The following is a 19,812-nucleotide window of genomic DNA, read 5'->3' as shown; positions in this document are numbered from 1 at the left end:
ATTATACAGATTTCCAAAATACCAAGATAAAAGCCAAAATGTTATAAAATTATAAGAACAACTTTTAGAAACTCTGGGGTAAACAGAACTGTGAGGACAAAGTAGGACTAACAGCCTATGATGTGATGGAGATAAAATGATGGAGTATTTTGAATCAATTGGAGACATTGTATTGTTTTTATATTGTTATTTGATAATTAGGAGTTTCATTAATCCAGTCTGGAAGTATCACTTGATGAAGAAGCACTGTAATATTTGCGGCTCCCATCACCCCTCTGAAATCATGGAACTATGTTTAAACTCACAGAAACTCCATATCTAACCCAACTGAAGCGGTGTTCCTGTCTACATAAAGTTCAAACTACTTCAAATACATAAAGATCGCCACATAAAACATTAATTAGTTGCTGACTGTGTTTTTAAAAATCTTTACATTCTCCCTTTAACTCCCACCACTCTGAGCTTCGGTGAATCACTAACAGGCTCGGTGATCGTTTAATGTGATCCGTTCAGAGGTTTAGGGTCTGCACTCGAGGCCCGCAGTTGTTAAAATTAGGTCAGTTAGGGTAGTGGCATTTAATGCAGTCAGGCTGGAAGAGGATCACCGCATACATACACACATCCTCTCTTAAGTAAAGCGAGCTGTGATGCAGACGTAACGCAAACAGCCTCTGTGAGATAACATGTCTTCACTGAAGCAAATGCGCCGGCGGGCGGACGTGTTAATGCCGTCTCTGTGAACTTTCAGGGGGACATGGTGGACCAGGAAGGGGACGCCCAGTCCCAGAGCAGCGCCACGTGGCTCGTGGATCCCAAGGAGTCCAAGCGCACGATCAGCACTAAGTACGAGACCACCATATTCTGAGCGCCTCCGCCCCTTCTCCTCTGCCTGCTGGGCCCTGGTCTCGCCCTCCTCTTCCTCCTCCTCCTCTTCCTCCTCCTCCTGTGTGCCTTTCACTGTGACTCTGCCTCTCTCCGGGCTGGACCTCTGCCCTCCCCTCTGCCCCCCTCCAGCCGTCGCTCCTGTCCTCCTCTGACAGCACCACTGTGACAACTGACCGACTGATCCCGCTCTGCTCCTGCGTTCCACTAAACCACCGTCCACTTCTACACTTTTTAAGTAAATGCTCCTGCAAAGTTTCCTGCTTTTCCCCCGCTGCGGCTGGTTTCACCCACACCGCCAACCTGCCGCCCTCCTACACCGCTGTTCTCTCTGTTTGCTCATCTGTTCTTCCTCAGCTCTGTGTGCAGTCCATCCTTTTTTCCCCCCCACTCCCAACAGTTGTCATCCTGCTGATGTACTCTTGGTGACAGGCTCTTTCTTTCTTTTTCTTGGTGCTTTTCCCGCTCTGTTAGGCGACGGCCGCTCTGAGGCTTTTCACTCTGATCTTTCATCTGCCGACTCCTCCGAGCGCTGAGAAACATGCGATTTACTACAGCCGGGAGCGACTCGCTGCGCTCATCCTGTACCTGGACGGACACGTTTCCTGAGGAAACTGTGAAGCCAGGCCTGTAATTCTATGCACCAGTCAGATTCTGGCAGATTGAGTCACAGGTGTTGGAAGGGGGGCTACACACACAGAAAGATATCGGGGAGGTTTTATTAGAGGCAGTCTGTGCTTGAAGCCAAAGGAGGCTGAGATCCTGACACTGTGATCAGGTCCGTTCTGAAGGTAAAGAAGTGTGCATTATGGGGTTATTTTGTAAAGGGGACAGAATAAGGACCTGTTTGTTAGCGGTCCTGACTGCTCCTGAAAAAAGTCCAAAGCCAAGGATGTCAAACATGCCGCCTTTCGGCTGAAACCGGCCTTACAAAGTTAAAACACAACACGGAGATCCAAGCCAAGAGAGAAGTTAGGCAGCATTCAGTGTTCTCCTCCTCCTGGCCAGCAGATGAGCTCAGCCTCAGAGCCGTGCTGCAGGAGCAAATCTGTGAAAACCTGCACGCTGAAGGCTGCAGAAAGAAAGTGTCCCCAGAGACGTCGCCCTTTGGCCAACATTTAATCTGAAAATTAGACTGAAGCACAACGTTAATTCATTCAATCCCTCCAGAGGAAACTTTAGGACATTTTTTGTGGAGTCTTCGCTGTACGTCGCATCAGGAGGAACTACAAAAAAAATTGGCCAAATTTAAAAATTGCGATTAATTTTCATAAAAAAACAATTCAAAATGGGGTATTATGAAACTCTGTAGCAAATTTCAGCTTATTAATCATGTACTCGCTCCTTGCAGCTAAACACAGAGAATCATTTGAATTTATTGTCAGTTTTGTTTTATTATAATAACATTGTACTGCTCCAGCCCGTTCAGGTCATGGCGGCCACTGAACTTTAATGAAATGACACTTCATTGACACATCAGAGCGCCGGCGTTTAAACCCGTTTCTCCGTCTGGAGCAAAGTTTCACTAAGCACTTTTAATCCCGGAGTGTGTCAGAGTAACTTCATTTCCCTCTGTCAAGTCGTTTTCTTCCTCTTCTTCTTCTTCACCTAACAAATGCCTTCAGCCTTCATCCTGTCAGCTTTGCCTTTCATTTCCCATCAGCACCAGGTTAATATTTCAAACCTGCTGGTGAAAACAGTTAATGATTATACAGAGAGGCTGATCAATCACCGTCATGCTGTTTGTATCCATGATCATTTTTTACTGTGTTTTAACTCCTCTGTTCTGCGTGTGTGTGTGTGTGTGTGTGTGTGTGTGTGTGTGTTTATGTGTGTGTCTGTGTCCCTTCCCTGTAGCTGAACACTGTGGGAACTCCCAGTCTGTAAGAAAGGACAGGAATGAGATCTGATGCATGGTGTGGGTTGGAGGGTTTTGTTGGAAAAGAGACCCGCTTCCCGTGTGCAGCTCGACCGCAGTAACACACACACTCACACACACATACGGCCTGGAGGCAAAGACAGACGCACCCCTTCATCACTCTTCACATGCACCCGACTCCATTTATAAAGCCTCCTCTCCACCGGGGGAGTCGCTCGGCCTGACCTGAGACTCGGACGTGTTTGTTATTCTCTGTGCGTTTGCCGAGAATTGATCCGTTGCCTCCTCCCAGCCTGACGGGCCGTCGCCGCAGACCGAGTGTTTACTGTAAATGTACCTGCAGGTTTCGTTGCAGAACTCGTACGTTAAAGGGGAAGTAACAGCTAAGGAACGTAACCTTTTTTCTTTCTTTTTTTTTTTTTTTTTACTTTAGCGTTTACCTCCCAGGCCAGAGACCTCACACTGTCGGTACACACTCCTCTCTGACTTCTGTAGCAAACGTTGTGGCTTCCCCTTTCTTGTCCATCAGCTTACAAAGACGTGGAACTGTAATAAGCAGTGCGATCGTGCATGGGAGGAACTTTTTAACCAAACACAAAGAGGCAAAGAAACTGACACTACAAAGATGTTTTTTTTTTTATAATAATATTATTACAGGGGAATGGCTTTTATTAGATTTGAAAGTTGTGTCTTTTTTTGTTTGTTTGTTTGTTTGTAGGTTTCAATTGTTTTACAGGACAATGATTTGTCCTCATGCTGGAACTGGATCAGGTGTGGTTCATTGCAGCTCTCTCTCTCTCTCTCTCTCTCTCTCTCTCTCTCTCTCTCTCTCTCTCTTCTTCCTTTGTTCGGTCACTCATGCCAAGGTTTTTCACCAAACCTGCTATGCAGGCTGGTACGACTTTATAGATTTTAGCTGCAGAACAATAGAGGCTCAGCATGCTTCTCTAGCTAACTCCCAATGTGTTGACTGTTAATGGTACTGTCCGGTCCACTGATGTGTGTTTGTGTGTGTGCGTGTGGGTCTGACTGCGAGGTCATTTTTGATTTAACTGTTGTGTGTGTGTGCGCGTGCGGTACGTTGTCTGGTCAGTACAATAATGATATGGTACACTGTCTTCAGCTCGCTGGTGTCGGCACCTTCAGCCATCAGCTCGGTCCTGTTCTGCTTTTGCACATTGCTAAAAGATCAGGAGAGATATTTTGGGACTAATCTGATGACAACTATGATGAGAATGATATTGTACATGAATCTAGCGGTCTGTATTTTGATACTTGAATGATTTTTGCTTTTATAGATATCTATATATATATATATAGATATATAAATATATGTATATGTATGTATGTACGTATGTAATTTTTTTTTTGACGTTTGTCAAAAGAGAGAAAAGGACTATGTCTTATAAAGTAAAACATATCGTGAATAAATACCCTGTGATTAAAAAAAAAAGGCTGAGAAAATGACTCAGAAGAGGGACCTCACTTCAGAAAAAAAGATTGTAAATAATCTTGGGCTTCCAGTCTTTTTTAATGATTATTTTTCATAATTGTACAACTAATAAAAAACGCAGATAGAAACCCTGTTCTCCCTGACTGCTTATTTGTCGATTTATTGTTCTTGTTTTAACTGTATTCTGTCATCTGTCGTTATTATTATGATCTGAGCTGCAGTAATCGGCACAAACTTAAGAGCTACTACCTACCGGAGGATGAAAGGCTGCGGCTCAACAAGCTACTGGACAAATTCAAAAGATGTGAGAAGGATTGAAAAGAGTTTGATGTTTTTTGTTTTTGTTTTTTTTTGTCTTCACATAAACCAAATGCATAGAGTCACTGCTGGATTTTGTTTAAGTTTATCAACTTAAGCCCAGCACGGTTTTTTTAAATTCTCTCCACACCAATCCGTACCTAACCAATTATTTCTTTATCTGTGTCAAAAAGGAAACAGTCAACTGAAGAAAATGACTACAGGTTTAATTCAAATAGCAATAAACATCACAGCAATGACAAGCTTCAACAAACTCATCATTTGTATTGGAAAACAGAATCTGGAGGTCTGAAAGCTTTATTCAATGTTATTGTGGTGGATTCAAAGCTCAGCTCCCAACACAGTAAACGAGTTAGCATGTTAACCAGGAAAACCCCATTTCACTTTTCACTCTTTAAATAATGTAGATTAAAAAAATATAACTTTTTGCTGACATGTAACATATGCCCGCTGAAAAACAGTTTGAAAACATTTATGCAATATGATATGTCTATTTTAAATTGATATTTTAGAAACCGATTTAGAAATAAACCATTTCTTAAATGGTTGATTTGAAACAATCGATGAGAACATACAAGCATAATACTTTGGTGTTCATCCAAACGCAGTTGTAACAGTGAAACAGGAGATAGTTTCAATGAATACGCATGAGGATGTCACTCACATAACAAATTACATTTCATATATTCATCAAAACCAAATTTTTCTCACAGTATATTGATCAAAATCTCCATTAAGATAGTTTGATCCATACTGGTAAACTTCTTTGTAAAAATTTAAAGTACTGTAAACAGGAATTGATATTTTAATGAGCAATCAGAGACATACAGCTTGCCAAATAAAAATTTAGAAGATGAGTTTGATTGGTGGATTGTGATTCCCACAAATACATATGGTATCTTTCTAAAACATTTACAACCAATATGATGTTTCAGGATTTTTCTCTCGTTCAAAATATTTCAAAACATGTTTGCATCGAACATCATCATTGTAAAGTACAGCACAATCCATTCATGAGGCATGTAGCCTGCAGTTCCCCCTGTGTCCTGGAGGGGTCAGTGTGAAGCTGAACGCTGTTGGTGAGATTCCATAAATGAGAGAAGAAGCAGGTTCGGAAGTCCTGTGTTTTCGCGCGGAGGAAATATTTTGGTGCTGCAACCATCGAGGCTGCCTGCAGCAATGAGTGCAGCTCAGGCTTTGAAAAAGCTCATCTGCGAGCGACTAACCGCTGCTGCTGAAGAAATATTCACCGTGTTTGAACAGACTATTATCCAGTACGAGGAGGAGATTGATCGACAGCGCAAGTTGCTGCAAGTCAAGCAAGAGGCGAATCTCCCCGGAGCAGGTATGGAAAGAGAACGAACACGTGGATATGACTTGTGGACGATTATGGCTTTGTTTGCTTCATCCACTGCAGAAGCAGAATTTGTGTCTGTTATGTTTTAGTGTCTTTAGTCACCTTTATTCATCAGTTGGGTCACTCCATTTATGATTTTTAAAACTTTTGGGTCACTTTACGACGGTAGCCTAGAATGGCCAGTGTCACAAAGAAACCGCTAATGACACAACGACGCATCAAAAGCCACAGCAGAACGGCTCAAGCCACAACTCAGCTGTGTAGCTTTGTTTCCAGGAAGTCCGTCAGAAAATATTGTCCCCCGGAAACAAAGACTATTTTGATGAAGGACGAGTTCAATAAAATATCAATAAAACTTTGTCTTTCCATTATGGTGAATGTGAACTGTGCTTTCAGAAATCAGCAATGTTTGCCTGTTTTGTCCCTCCAGAGCTCCCACAGTGCTATGACTGCAGCGTGGAGCTGCGCTTTGAAGAGGAAACAAACTGTCAGGAGCAAGGAGAACCAGAAGGTCCACAGTCCATAGAAAAACCAGGACTTCTACAGTTTGAAGAGGACCAGGAGAAACCAGGAGCTCCACGGATCAGAGAGGAACAGGAAGAGCCAGGACTTCCACAGCTTAGAGCAGGGCTACACAACCCTGGTCCTCGTGGGCCGCAATCCAGCATGTTTTAGATGTTTCCCTCTTCCAACACAGCTGATTCAAATGATCAGGCTGATAACGATCCTGATCATTTGAGTCAGCTGTGTTGGAAGAGGGAAACATCTAAAACATGCTGGATTGCGGCCCACGAGGACCAGGGTTGAGTAGCCCTGGCTTAGAGAGTACCAGGATGAACAGGAACCTCCACACATCAAAGACGAATCAGGATTTCTACAGTTTGAAGAGGACCAGGAGGAACCAGAATCCAGAACTGAGGAGCACGAGGAACTCCAGGAGGGAGAGTGGCTCAAGCCTCCTTGTGAGGAAGAATGTGGTCAAATTGTCCATAAAAAGCGTAGAACTCCTACTCCTAAGAAGAAAAACATTTGTGAATTCTGTGGTAAAAGTTGGGCTCGACCGAGTGAGTTGTTGGTCCGCATGAAAACTCACACAGGTGAGAAGCCATATTCTTGTGAAACATGTGGGAAAAGTTTCAGCACACGCAGAATTGTGACAGTGCACATGAGAACTCACACAGAGGAAAGGCCGTATACTTGTGAAATATGTGGGAAAGGTTTCAAACAACAGTATACTAGGTCGACCCACATGAGAACTCACACAGGTGAGAAGCCGTATTCTTGTTCGACGTGTGGGAGAGGTTTTAGTTTACAAGGTAATTTGGTGGTGCACATGAGAACTCACACAGGTGAAAAGCCATATTCTTGTGAAACATGTGGGAAAAGATTCCCTCGGTGCAGTAGTTTGTTGAACCACATTACAATTCACACAGGTGAGAGGCCATATTGTTGTGAAATTTGGGGCAAAACTTTCAGTCTAAAGAGTCTCATGTCCAGCCATCAGAAAACTCACAAAAAGATGAAGTCATGAAAGACTCAAGGGGAGCCTTCAGTCAGGAAGTCCACTTTGAGCCCAAAATCACAATGTAGCATGCGTTTCATGTTCACCTTACTGATTAGAATTCGGTTGAGAGTGTGCTTCAGAAATTGTTAATTTGTCACACAATATGTTAACATTTGAATAAATGTGGTTTCCATTTGTGTTAAACTGCACAGAGGCTGACAAACAATCCCCAGTCCTTTTGAAATTTTTTTTTTTCTAACACCGCTGCTTTTTTGTGTATTGATGTTAAAACTATTGTATGAGCAGATGTGAACTTCAAAGAAATGAATATGAAACGTTATTTTCAATCCAATGGGTGTTACTATTGACTTTTTTTATATTTAATGTGAAACAGCCATGATGTAACTCTTCATTCTTTTGTGTTGATTTGGAGAAAATGCTTTTTGTTTTAGGGGATATGATATACTAATAAATCACTAGAAAAAAATCACAATGTGATTTACAGATTATTTTTTTTTTTTTAAGATTACGTCTCCAACAGTGGAAATGCAACTATGACGAACATTTCACACCTCTCCCCATTTTCTAAGTGGGAGAACTTGCAAAATTTCAAGGGGTGTAAATACTTGTGCTCCTATGTATGTATAAAGTTAGGTGGGATTGTAGTGTGCAATCCTGAGCTATTAAAATAATTCAGATTTGTTTGTATTTTAAAATGCCCTCCTAAAATATGGCTATGGCCAAACAAGGAAATACTGATATTTGGCATATTGTTCATCTCCCATTGCTCAACTCCTATGTACACACCCACTATAGTTGTCAGCGCTTACATAATGCTGTTAGTGTTTATCCTATCCCTGACCATGCTGTCCACATCTGACCTGAAGAACTCTACAAAGAAAATATCAGGTACCTACAAAAGTACATCAGTTGCTTGTGGTAGTGCAATATTTATGGGTTCAGGCATTCAAAGGGTATGTACATGGGGGTTAGACTTGTTTTAATTAATCAAAAATTAGCACAGCACCACTTAGAAGGACCATGTGCATATTTCTGGTGGTGATTCTCTATAAAATCCATTTTTGCAAACTAGCAACTTCCCCTCCTCAGCACAGAGGTTAGAGGAGAGATGCCTCTTCAAAACACTCTTCTTGAATGTTGACAGCTTTCATGACTGGGTCCATAAACATCTGACCATTGTCGGGTCAGACACACCTTGATAAATGAGTTTGCTCAATAATGTATGACAGGAAATAAAAGAGCTGTGTTTAATTCAGGAAGTAGTGGGGCTGTGTGTAAAGCTTGTAAAGCACAGCCCCACCTAGGATCTTTTTCACCAACTGTGACTGTTTAACATTATGACTCAATTCCTCACTGGGAAATACTGTTGATTTTTACTTTGATGAAGACTGAAACATCTCAACAACTGCTCAGATGATCATGGGACTTTTTCTTACCTTTCCTCTTGTATCACCAAAAGATCAGCTGCAATTTCCCCTTAATTCGATAAAGCAGCTTATAAAACGAATGTAGCAAGATTATATTTTTCATACATGTTCCTTTGATTTGATACTTTAGCATCATTGAACTACTGAAAATACGCTTTTTGGTTTTGAGCTTATTTGTTAGCAGTGGAAGTTGATTATTATTTGCATTACTTCAGACTGCATTCTTCAGTCAGGCCTGTCCTGATATTGTGCATGTAGTAATATTACAGTATTGCAATGTTTTAGTGATCACTTTGCTGTAAGTCATGTGTGTTACACAGCTAACTGATTTACTTAATAAATTCAGCAGAAGTTACGCCATTTTTTTTTGAGGAAGATGCTCTGTCATCTGTTTGCTGTTACTGATGCAAAATGAACAAGAGGAGGAAAAAATCAACGAAATAGTTGAGACTCGAAACACACAGACAACATACAGAGAAGCAAACATTAATATATCACAGATACTTTGCATATAGCCGAAAGATAAGCGACCGACAATGAAGCAGCTGTATGCTGCTATCAGGACAGAGATGCTGAGTTTTTTGGGTTTTTTTTTTTTACCAGTTCAACATCACGAGTATTGTGAAACAGTAACTTGCACTGTAATGACAGGTTCAGTTGGTTCAGTGAACAGAACTCAGAGACAGCAGCTCTGCAACTCTACAACAAAATAACAAGGAGCAAGGTCATGGAAGTAAATAAATCTCATATTAATCCTGTGATAGTAATCCATAACACATTATTGCCAAAAGAACTGGGATTAAAATAATATGCTGATTTACCTTATAACACAAAATTCAAGCAGTGTTTGTGGACCTTTTTTTAAGCTCTTTTCTATCACTTGAGTGTTTTACATGATGCCACTTTGACACCGAGATGAGAGACTGAACCCACAATACAGTGACTGTAAGTTGGGTGCTGCATGGCAGTGCAGTGATTCGTGATCTCTCCTCACATTGAAAATGCCATGTGTTCAAATGCCAGCCAGACCTCTCTGTGGAGTTTGCATGTTCCCATGTGTGTGGGTTAACTCCAGTTGGTTTCAAATCAGTGTGTGTGGCCTTTGATGGACTGGTGGCCTGTCCTCACCTCACCCATGGTCAACTGAGATTTGCTTCATCTGTATAGCGAACAGATTAAGTTAATGTGTCACCTGCATAATTCAAGATTTAAATAAAGGAGGCAGTTACTTTTTTTCACTTGTCATTGTTCAAAGCTTTCTACGCCTATGGGTCATGTTTATTTAAGATTATATTAGATTAGATATACCTTTAATACACCACAGAGGGAAAATTCCAGCAGCTTTGTGAAAGGTTGTGGGAGTTGGTTGATGTTGCATGTAGAGAGCAAAGAGAGGCAAAATATAAGTGAAAGAATTTAAAAAATAAGATATCAAAAAGACAGTAGAAAAATGAGAAGTATGTACAAAGTTGTCAGTAATATCTATATACTACACCTAGTTTTAGGCTACACCCCTTTTTCCCCCTGCTGTGATTTGATTGGCTCCTCCTTTACAGCCGCTCCGTCATTCTCTCCTCTGATTGGTCAGGCTGCAGCCAGTCCGGAAGTGAGGAGTCTCACCTGCTGCAGGTAGTCAAGCGACTGTCACTGCCTCGCGCCAGTTTCCTACTTCAGAGAGAAGCGGGGCGGAGAGGACAGAAGTTGTTCCCCGCAGAAATGGACTGACATCCCAAAACAAAGCTTCAGTTTCAGAGTCTGAACGGTAAGTCTTCAGGAAATCATCCTCACCGCGGTTTGGTTTTGGTTTTACTCGTGAAGGAGACGGAAGCTGGAGAGAAAAGGACAAATCAGTGCTTTCTGTATTGAACTGAGAGTTGCGTCTTGAGTCTTTTCTTCTACTAAACTTCACCGCAAGAAATGTAATAAGTATGTATAGGCATTTGATGCAATCGTTGCACCTGAGTTAGAAAAACAGCTTCAGTGTTTTGCAGAAAATCTCCCCATGCATTCAGCTTTATCAGTCACTCTCGATGCACTTTGAGAGTCTTCTCTTCAGAGACGATGCATTGAGCAGGTGGGTTGTTGGAGAGAACTTTATATGAGAGGGAAAGGAAAAATGCACATGCCTGTCACTAATAGTCATTTTTAGTGGGACAAGCTGCCCAGCTAAACATTAGTGAAACATTTCTGTTGTCGGGTTGAGAGTTGCACAAGTTAGTGTTTGCCATGCACTTGTGTTTACTGTTAATCATTAAACCAGTTCTAGCTGACTGACTGGCCTTAAACACATACCTGACATATCTTGGACCCCCTCTTGTACTAACGCACTGTAATTTGTCATCAGCCTATAAATGATGGTATGTAATAAGTCTGGTTCACAGACTGCGCAGCTGTTCTGACATTAAAGAGCAGATCCTCCCCTTTTATAAGTGTTTTATCTTCCCTGGTGTAATTCATGTGGAACGCCCAAAAACATCAGAGCGCTCTGTTGGATTTAAGAGTTGTCTGGAAGACATGTAAGCAAGCAAAGTGACATTCCTGTCACTATTAAATCCTGAGTCAGCTGAGGGTGTAGTGAGCCTCTCTGCCACTGCTGCCCTGCAGGTTTATGGCCTGGTTCAGGTTTGAGAGGTGTTGTCTGCTCTGCGGCTCTCCGTCTTGATCTGAATGGACCGATGGGAGGGACTGTCATGAGCATTTATTGAAGCTTGTCCTGAGAGGCTGGTGTTTTCTTGTCAACCAGCTTTTGTTTCCAGAAAACATGTGTGTATGTGGGTGTTGGTCTGCAAGTATGTTTTTGTAGGCTTCATGTCAACAGGTCCCAAATGTCACTGCCCCAAAAGCCAAAGCTGTAAGTTACTCTTCAGTCCAGGAGACGTCATGCTGTATTACAGTTTCTCTCAAAAATCTTTCAATATTTTTAAAGCATGTTAGTAAATCTTACAGCAGACTGAATCCTTTTTTTTACCTTTAAGTGTGGTTTGAAATTATTGCATAAACTGTGATTGTCACATGGAAAAAGGTTGATGTTTTTGTAACATGCTTCAAAGTTCAAGGTGGTATCACAAATAGTGATTTATTGATTCATTTTTAGCCTCTCATGTTGTGATTTCTTGTCCAAAAATGCTTCAGTCATTCCCAGTGGGTGATATATTTGCAAATGAGAGGTTGTGCATCCGCCCGGGTCGCAAGAACACTCGAAGTCTGATTGGATTTGATCTGTTTCTGTGAAATTCCACTGTGCAGAAAATGTCCCCGAAGCCCCTCTCATTTTTCTAGGAAGCGTGTTTTGTACTCAGGATAATTGAAATTCGAGCTGCCTCGTATTGCGGGAGGGACGTGCTGTTCGTAGTGAATGAAATCCTGTCTGTGTCGCCTCAGTCGAATCTCACGCCCCTGTAATTTACTATTTTTCTCATTAACTAAAGCTGTGACGGTATAACATCCCGTACTCATTTGAAAACAGACACATTGACTTCAGAGGGATTTTAAATCTATTGTTTTTAAATGACATTTCAAGAAAGATTATACAACAATGAAATTACTTTGCTTCTACAAACACTGAACACACCTGAACTCGACTGCAAGCCACACAACAGGTTAGAAAGCCTTTGTGGGGAGATAAACTACTTTGTCTCAGTCCAACCCTTTTTTGAGTTTTAACTTGAGCTGAGCCAAAGTTTTCTTTTCCCATATCTGCTGCTGTTCATTGTGTATGGCGTTTCCCAAGTTCAACTACTGATACTCGTTGAGCAAAGAATAGTAGAAATCCCTGTGTTATAACTTGGTCATTCATTTGCTACTGTCTTTATTTATATCACTGGTACATTATTGAATTGAGATTAAAAAAAAGATTACAATAAAACCCCAAAAAAGAGAGGTAACATTTGAGCATTAGAATAAAATTAGTTTTCCTGAGAGACAGTTTCGAGCTCTTTCTTAGTCACCTGTCTGATACAGCAACCCTCCGTAGTCCTAATAATCCACCCTGGTGTTTGCTGAATGCAGATCTACCAGCGGGATGAACAGTAGCGTCTTTATAGTCTGTCAGGCTTTCATGGATTCAGCTCACAGCTGAAACTCAAGACTTTAACCTCCACTTGGTGATCGTCTAATGTACTTTGGAAGAATTGAGAGTTAACAAAAAGTACAGTGGACATTCAACTGGGTGTGCCACCAAGTTAATTGTTTGACTCATTTCAAATCTATTTCAAATTTCTCATATATTTCTAAGTGTTTTTTTTGGAAATCTTCTATGTATCTCATTCAGCAGACGAGGAATCGCCATGTTTTGCTTTGTGTTGTTTTGTTTTTTTTGACTGAAATGCTTTCCTCCCGCATGACTTTCCAGTCGTAATATTCTCCAAGTAGCGTGCTGGAATCATAAGAATGTTGTAAAATGTTGCAACGCAACACGACGCATTAACAGTCTGGACACAAATTCAACACGATGTGCAGGATCACAAACAATGGGTTTTCAACTCCTGTTTACTGAAGTGCGACGACGGGAACACTGGCTGATACGTCACGCTTCGCTTGACTTCGGCATCACCTGTGTGAACCTCTTCCACCCTGTCAGTGTTTGAAGTTATGTTACGACTGTGGCCAGTTGTTTCATGCTATAACAATGCAAAAAGCAAGAACACACACATAATTGTCACAACACGGACTCATCATGAATAAATGGCTTTAATAAAAATAAAAATGAATTCGGAAAACTTTTTTGACTGATTTTGAGAAACTCATCAGCAGCTGTTGTCCAAAAGGGATCAACTTTGATCTTTGATACTATTTTTTGTTTTTGCATCTATATCCCTGTACTTCACCTAATTTTATTCCAGGCTGCGTCTTATGTCTAATAAATGTTTGTTTATTCAGCAGTTAATTTATTTAATGGCTCAATTAGCATAACTGGTGAAGTTTAATGCATCACAGTGGCAGCACATTAGCCTCTGGTTACATCAATGGGACAGCTGCTACATCATGAGGATTACTGAGCTATCAGCTGAAATTGATCGTTTTATCAGCAAAGGGGAAAAACTGGTTTGTTTCCAGATTTTTTTTTTGTGTCTATTTTTAGTAAAGAAATGATGAGCATGACATGAAGACAAACCACCGATTTGATCTCATTCCAGATTTCGTCCTGTTTTTCTCTTCTCTTCTTGACCCCGAAGGTCCTTCCTCACTCTGAGTTTTGAGATTTTCACCGTGGAGTGCAGGTCCTGCGGTCGCCCAGCTCGATGTGCGATGTCGAAGAGTGACACGTGGCCGGGCCACGTTGCCTCGGAGTCCTTGAGCAATATGGACAGTGCAGGAAGCTGCGACAGCGTAATCAGCATGAACTCTGGCTATGTGAGTGTTCCTGTGGATCCCCACAGCTCTTTCATCTGCCTGACTTATCTGTTTGTGCATTATCTCGACCCGGAGACACTGGCTTATCGCACTGAGCACACTTTTGGGAGCGCTCCTGTCCTCGATCACTAGACAAAAATGAAGCAAGATCTGTGCACAAGGCTGAAGACGTGGACTTTCGCAGTCAGCGTGAGAAGGTTAAATGACTTTTGACACGTTCAATAAAAAGCTGTCAAAACCCTGCGCTGTTCGCAGGCACCTGTAGTCATTTGAAGCAAATTTTACTGACAGGCAAATGAAGGACAGATGAGGAAGAGCGAGGCCGGCGAGGGGAAGTGAGTCGTTCCTTTACGTACGAACCACTCGGGCTTTTTGTTCCTGTTCCGACTCACACAATGGAGGGCTGCGATAGCAATGAAAGGATATTTGTGCTTATAAATGAGAAACCGCGACATGTTAACGGTGTTTTCCTTTGTGTACAGAGTGAAGACAGTATGGAGCACCTTTCTCCAGAGGAGAGGGCGTGTCTCATGTATCTGCAGGAAACCATCGAAGCCCTGGAGGTGCAGGACGACAGCGGCTTATCCAATGAAGAACCAGAGCTCGGCTCGTTTGGAGACAAAATGGAACAGATAAGAGTGAATGGTATGCAAATGTAACTGAAGAAACTCTGCATTAATTATTAGTCTTTTTATGGCACAGCACAGTGGGCACAGGAGGGAGATCTTTTTCTCCATAGTATTAATATTGATTTAAAAAGACATGATTGTCTAGAAACCTTCAGCAACCGAAAAATAAATAGAAAATACACATAGAAATTACAAAAAGTATATTTTAGAAAGTGACCCTGAAACACAGGAAGTGAACATCACAGCATGCCACTGTGTTCGTTTGACTTGCATGTTTACTTTGATTTTTTTTTTTTTTTTTTTTAAATCATCGCTGTCCAATAAATACCAACTGCAGAAACTCTGCTTTTTCTTTTTTTAGACGTTAATGCTTCAACGTCCAGTCAGTCTGAAGGACACAAGAACTCTTTGCTCGGTTATGAGCCTCCCACGACGCTCCCACTCCCAGAAGCGGAGCCTGCAGACATCATTGAGAGCAAAACTGAGAATGATCTTCTCAATCACACCCCTGAACCAGAACTGGCTTCTGTTCCTGCCCCCGATACGATGGATCTCAAAGCAATAGACCTCATGACTAACGCCAGTCCTCCAACTCCTGAAGTCCCCTCATCTCTTCCGGTGGGGAATGAGGCTGTCATCCCCCCTCCCTCAGGCTTCATGGACGTGCCAGACTCTCCCCTAAAGCCAGAGAAGGTGAAATTACACCTTCCGTCTGTAGGGACGTCCAAACCAGGAGCGACGGTTGATGTTGAGCAGCTCCGTCAGAGAGCCATTACTCCAACCGTGAACTTGGAGCAGCTCCGTCAGAGAGCCGCGCTGAGGAAAACCTCTTTGACTCCCAGTCCGCCTGAGGAGTATCTCAGTAAACCTCCACTGGACTTGCCTTCAAGTCTCGGCCTTTCCTCTGTTAACTCTAGCCCTCCAGTGAGTCCCCTGTCCGAGCCCAAAACCCCTCCTGCCGTGGCCCCCAAGCCCAAAAGACTTCCTGCCAACATTCTGCTGAAGTCCCTCAAGACGGCGGCGCCTCCCTCTGAAGCAAACTCGGTACTGTCAACCCCCACCAACAATGACAGGATGTATTTTGACCATCAGAAAACTCGAATGGAGGCTCTTCGGAAGCTCGGCCTGCTCAAAAGCCACGAGGAAGATTCGCTCACCAGTACCAGTCCCAGACTGTCGCCACAGAATAGGAGGTCGTGGGCCACTCCGTCTCCTCCTGCCAGTCCCGCTTCCTCAAACACGCCACCCATGACACCATCGTACACCCGTGTCAATAGCCCATCTCTTGCCTCCGCACGCCAGCATGTCGCTCCGGCTGCTTTATCACACTCTGCTGCGTCTTCAGCTCCTCACATTCCTCCTCCCGATATTCTCCCAGCCCCCGCTGCTTTCAGTGACTGTACCGACTCCCTGCCTTCAGATCATGAAGTGTCTCCTGTCATCGACGTCCCTGATTCTGTGGTCAGTCGGGTTACCCCGTCTGCTCTCATCAAACAGCTATCCCCACCCAAGGCCAAAGCAGCCACCTTGGAGCGTGGCCTGGGTCTGAGCAGCTACATGGAAGGAGAAAACTCATCCGAGTTCAGTGAGGAGCAGGTCCCCGGACAGCGGCGTAACAGTCGGTCGCGTCCGGCCTCTGTGGGCTCCAGGATAGAGTTTTCAGCTGCTCGAGGTGAGGATGCGCATTCAGATCGAGGCTCCAGCCCCGGGGCCGACATGTGGACGAAACCGCCCACGCCGACACCCCCTTCCAACTCCGACGACTCCCTGAAACTGCCTCGATCTCAGGGCGTCAGCGTGCTGATCAGCCCCCGTGCGGACAACGAGGAGGACCGGCGCGAGGCCCTGAAGAAGCTTGGGCTGCTCAGAGACTGAGCCCTACGTTACACACTTCTTCTCTCGGATGGATTCTGCTTCAGGAAAATACTGAAGGTCCTCACATGAATGATAAATGGATCACAAAACATTCAGAAAGCAGCTTAAACACACAGTTGTTTTTTTTTTGTTTTTTTTTTTTCTGCATTAAGTAGCATCAGCGTGCATCACATAGCTCAAGGTCATGTCCACTTTTTAGTCTACTTAATAATATAAAAAAACAATAACAGCTTTTTTTTTTCTTAGAAAAGTGGCAATAAAGGACTTTTTAGGATTTACATTGACTTTTAGTGTAGCTGTAGATTTGTAAATTAAATGTTACTGTAAACAATCAGTAATAAGGTGTTTAGTCATTTCACTGTCTTGTGATCTATGAGTATGGATCTTTTGTTAACGAGTGCTTTTATAAGTCATTTCTGTCAGGAAAGCCATTGTGTGGTGGGGTCACATCACGGGTCTCCTTTTAAAGACTTTTACAGCTTGCTGTGGTAAAATGTTGGTTTGACCTTTTTTTGTTGGTTTTTAGCAAAAACTGGCTATTGTTCAGAGTTTTTGTGTATTTATTATGAACCGTAGTGAACTTATTGCAGGGTGCTTTTCAACCGGATTATAATGAGAGCATATTTCCTGTGCTGCCAGAACACGCCTTAATGTAGCTCAAAGCACATAGTCGATGGCCACTGGCTGATTGGAATCTGAAACATGTGGTTTGCATGGCTGTACAATGACGCACAACAAAACACATAACCTGGTTACCCGGCAGCGCCGTCTCTGGAGTCGCTGTGTGGCCAAACATTGCCAGCATTCTTCTTTTTCTTCTATTTTTTTTTCTCTAACTCAACATACACCCTCTTCATCTTGACCTCAGGTCATTAATCTAAACCCGCCTGAAAATGTCATATTTTTTCCTTTCCTAATTTATGACCGTCTCTCGTGTCTCCTGTCAAATCGTAAAGCGACTCCTAAGTTTTCTGGCTCGGCTTCATGATCTGTGTCTGATGTGATCGTGAAAGAACTGGTGCGACCTGTTTTTCATCTCCAGGTTTGGCCTCTATAGAAGATCCCTGCTGCTCAGGACGCCTCATTTACGAGCCGACGGCCTCTCTGAAAGATCGCTGCTGCAGGCTATTAGACACCTGTACATGTACCCTTTCCTGTAATTTCACATCGAGTTCAGCTACCATGATGATATTAAGCTCAATTTGAAAACTGTTTTCTGCGAACGTCACGGTTTAACTCACCCCACTCAGAAAAACTGAATTTTTATGCTCGCAAGACAACTTTCTGCCGAATACCAAAAGAATGTCACTCCTCAGAGTTTCCGTAACTTTACTGGCAACACGGGGAAGTTATGCCAGTGACTAATCCTTAATTACAAGCGGTGATAACATTAAGGTGCGCTCTCTCTGAATGACTCCATCAATGCCGAGTGCCACTTGGCATCATTGTTGTGATTCCTCGAGCCCTACCCTGCGTACTATTTTAGTTCATTAAAAATTATTGCTTTCATCACACCCACAAAATTTCCCCAGCATGAATTTGGATGCAGCGTCTGATTTGCATACTTTACAAACAGAATATTTTTATATGTCTGGTTATGTTCCCCCAAGAAGGGACACCTCAGATCAGTACTTGTCAGTAGGGAACTTTCAACAAGAACCAAGTAAAGAAATTATTTGAATGTTGCTTTGAATATCTCAGATAGAAAAAGGTGAAGCGCCTGTGCATAATTTGCAATTAAGATGAACCAAACACCACAGTGTGTACTACATGTGTACTCGTAGGGAAAGCATCAGAGGTCTGTTTGTACCAGTTTAGCTTTTCCTGAACATCTTCTTTCTGAGGAGGAAGTGGCTGCACGCCGTCAGAATAACAGCGGCTGCTTTGTGCTGCTCCCTGGCATGTTGGTATGAGAGGCATCTCTTCTGACAGGAGACCTGACTGACAAGGGCTCTGTCGCAGCTCCAGCCACTTTCACTCTTCCCCTTGCAGGTATCATAGATCAGCTAAAGCGGGTCTCGTGCCACTGCAGTCTGCACGCCTGACCTGGGTGAGGAAATGGCGAGGATGGAATCTGAGACAAAAGGGAAACAAAATTTGAGACTTTCAATGATCAGGGAGGAGCAGTGTGAGCTGTTAGAAAGCTGCAGTGGAGTTAAACAAGGACAAAGGTACAACACAGTAAGCAGTTAGTAACTGACTTCCCTGATAAATACAAACTTTGCAGAAATAGAGATGGAAACAAACTTAATAGATCGGTATGCAGCAGGTTGACCAAATGGAAAACTGTACTAACTCTTTGTCTTCAAACTGTTCGATGCATAACCTCAGTTAGACGGTTCGGGTGTTATTGATTGACCCGCTCAGTGTAAATACGTCGGAATGTTAGACTGATTGTTGTAGTTGGTATGCAGCAGTGTGAATACCTGTTGATCATTCTGCAGCAGAGGTTTTCAAATCAGAGTGTGCAGACAGTCCAAAAAAAAAAAAAAAAGTGAGCGACGGTTGTAATGAATTTGCAAAGATAAATTCTTAAACAACTGACAAAGTTTATGAGTATCTTAATTGCCACTGTTCAGCAGTATGATTGGCTAGGCCTAGGTGGTAAGTAACACCTGGATTTCAAACTAAAGAAAAAAAAAAACACAATCCGAGACATAATAGAAGCAAACTTGATGAGACATTTGATTGATGAAGAGCTCCAGTCTGATTAACTGTTCTCAGTTTGCACGAGAGGTTTTGAAATAGTTTGCCTCCCCTGTGAACGGAGGAATGCTGAGTGGTTTCACTGTTAAAGTCAGCTTTGGTAGATTGGCCTGCTCAGTGCAATGAGGTTGGGAAAGCAGAATCTGAAACAAACCTAATGAACCTATTGTCAGCAGTGTGACATGACGACAACGTCGTTACATCGTGTGTCATTTTACACTGGAGAGTTGAAGGGACGTTCTATTGCTTTTAGGCTTTTCATGTGGTTTTTCAGCAGAGTCAGCTTTTGAAAGCAGGAGTGGATGTGACACACAACTGTTGGAGACCATTCAAACCACAAAATACCAGAGAGAAAAAACACTGTTTACTGATCCCCCAAAACCAGATAAAGGGGAGATGACTGGCGGGG

At 42.7% G+C, this 19,812-nt stretch overlaps 3 protein-coding genes across 9 annotated transcripts in view; all 3 read left to right on the top strand.

Annotated features, from left to right (window-relative positions):
• Positions 1 to 4,342, top strand: part of anks1aa (ankyrin repeat and sterile alpha motif domain containing 1Aa) — a 73,304-nt gene extending 68,962 nt beyond the window's left edge. For 3 of the 5 annotated variants that reach the window (XM_030117783.1, XM_030117786.1, XM_030117787.1), the window contains 2 exons: positions 749 to 843; positions 1,357 to 4,342. In XM_030117783.1, coding sequence (XP_029973643.1) covers positions 749 to 843; positions 1,357 to 1,372 — 111 coding nt within the window. In that variant the 3' untranslated portion in view covers positions 1,373 to 4,342. Of the gene's footprint in view, positions 1 to 748 lie in introns of all 5 variants that reach the window. The other 2 variants (XM_030117785.1, XM_030117784.1) reach the window with 2 other exon arrangements.
• Positions 4,343 to 5,656: 1,314 nt separating this feature from the next.
• Positions 5,657 to 7,865, top strand: LOC115408397 (zinc finger protein 180-like). 3 transcript variants are annotated; one of them, XM_030119127.1, is made up of 4 exons: positions 5,657 to 5,877; positions 6,320 to 6,506; positions 6,706 to 7,154; positions 7,239 to 7,865. In XM_030119127.1, the coding sequence occupies exons 1-4, from the start codon at positions 5,712 to 5,714 to the stop codon at positions 7,418 to 7,420; spliced, it is 984 nt and encodes a 327-aa protein (XP_029974987.1). In that variant the 5' UTR covers positions 5,657 to 5,711; the 3' UTR covers positions 7,421 to 7,865. The 3 variants fall into 3 exon arrangements, with proteins under 3 accessions (XP_029974987.1, XP_029974985.1, XP_029974988.1); XM_030119125.1 differs by having other exon boundaries at positions 6,706 to 7,865; XM_030119128.1 differs by having other exon boundaries at positions 6,320 to 7,865.
• Positions 7,866 to 10,484: 2,619 nt separating this feature from the next.
• LOC115408840 (specifically androgen-regulated gene protein) lies at positions 10,485 to 19,309 on the top strand. Its single transcript, XM_030119778.1, has 4 exons — positions 10,485 to 10,603; positions 14,016 to 14,193; positions 14,676 to 14,838; positions 15,184 to 19,309. The coding sequence occupies exons 2-4, from the start codon at positions 14,089 to 14,091 to the stop codon at positions 16,695 to 16,697; spliced, it is 1,782 nt and encodes a 593-aa protein (XP_029975638.1). The 5' UTR covers positions 10,485 to 10,603; positions 14,016 to 14,088; the 3' UTR covers positions 16,698 to 19,309.
• Positions 19,310 to 19,812: the final 503 nt, after the last annotated feature.

This window comes from Salarias fasciatus, chromosome 20, assembly GCF_902148845.1.
Source record: "Salarias fasciatus chromosome 20, fSalaFa1.1, whole genome shotgun sequence".
NCBI lineage: Eukaryota > Metazoa > Chordata > Actinopteri > Blenniiformes > Blenniidae > Salarias > Salarias fasciatus.
The sequence above is the reverse complement of the archived record's forward strand: the minus strand, read 5'-3'. Positions and strand labels throughout refer to the sequence as shown.

Bases quoted from the DNA above. Each gene is read 5' to 3' on its own strand.
- LOC115408397 (XM_030119125.1), top strand. From the start codon at position 5,712: ATGAGTGCAGCTCAGGCTTTGAAAAAGCTCATCTGCGAGCGACTAACC. The intron at 5,878-6,319 runs GTATGGAAAGAG...TTGTCCCTCCAG, and splicing joins GGCGAATCTCCCCGGAGCAG to AGCTCCCACAGTGCTATGAC. The intron at 6,507-6,705 runs GCTTAGAGCAGG...TGAGTAGCCCTG, and splicing joins GAAGAGCCAGGACTTCCACA to GCTTAGAGAGTACCAGGATG.
- LOC115408840 (XM_030119778.1), top strand. From the start codon at position 14,089: ATGTCGAAGAGTGACACGTGGCCGGGCCACGTTGCCTCGGAGTCCTTG. The intron at 14,194-14,675 runs GTGAGTGTTCCT...CTTTGTGTACAG, and splicing joins TCAGCATGAACTCTGGCTAT to AGTGAAGACAGTATGGAGCA. The intron at 14,839-15,183 runs GTATGCAAATGT...TTCTTTTTTTAG, and splicing joins GGAACAGATAAGAGTGAATG to ACGTTAATGCTTCAACGTCC.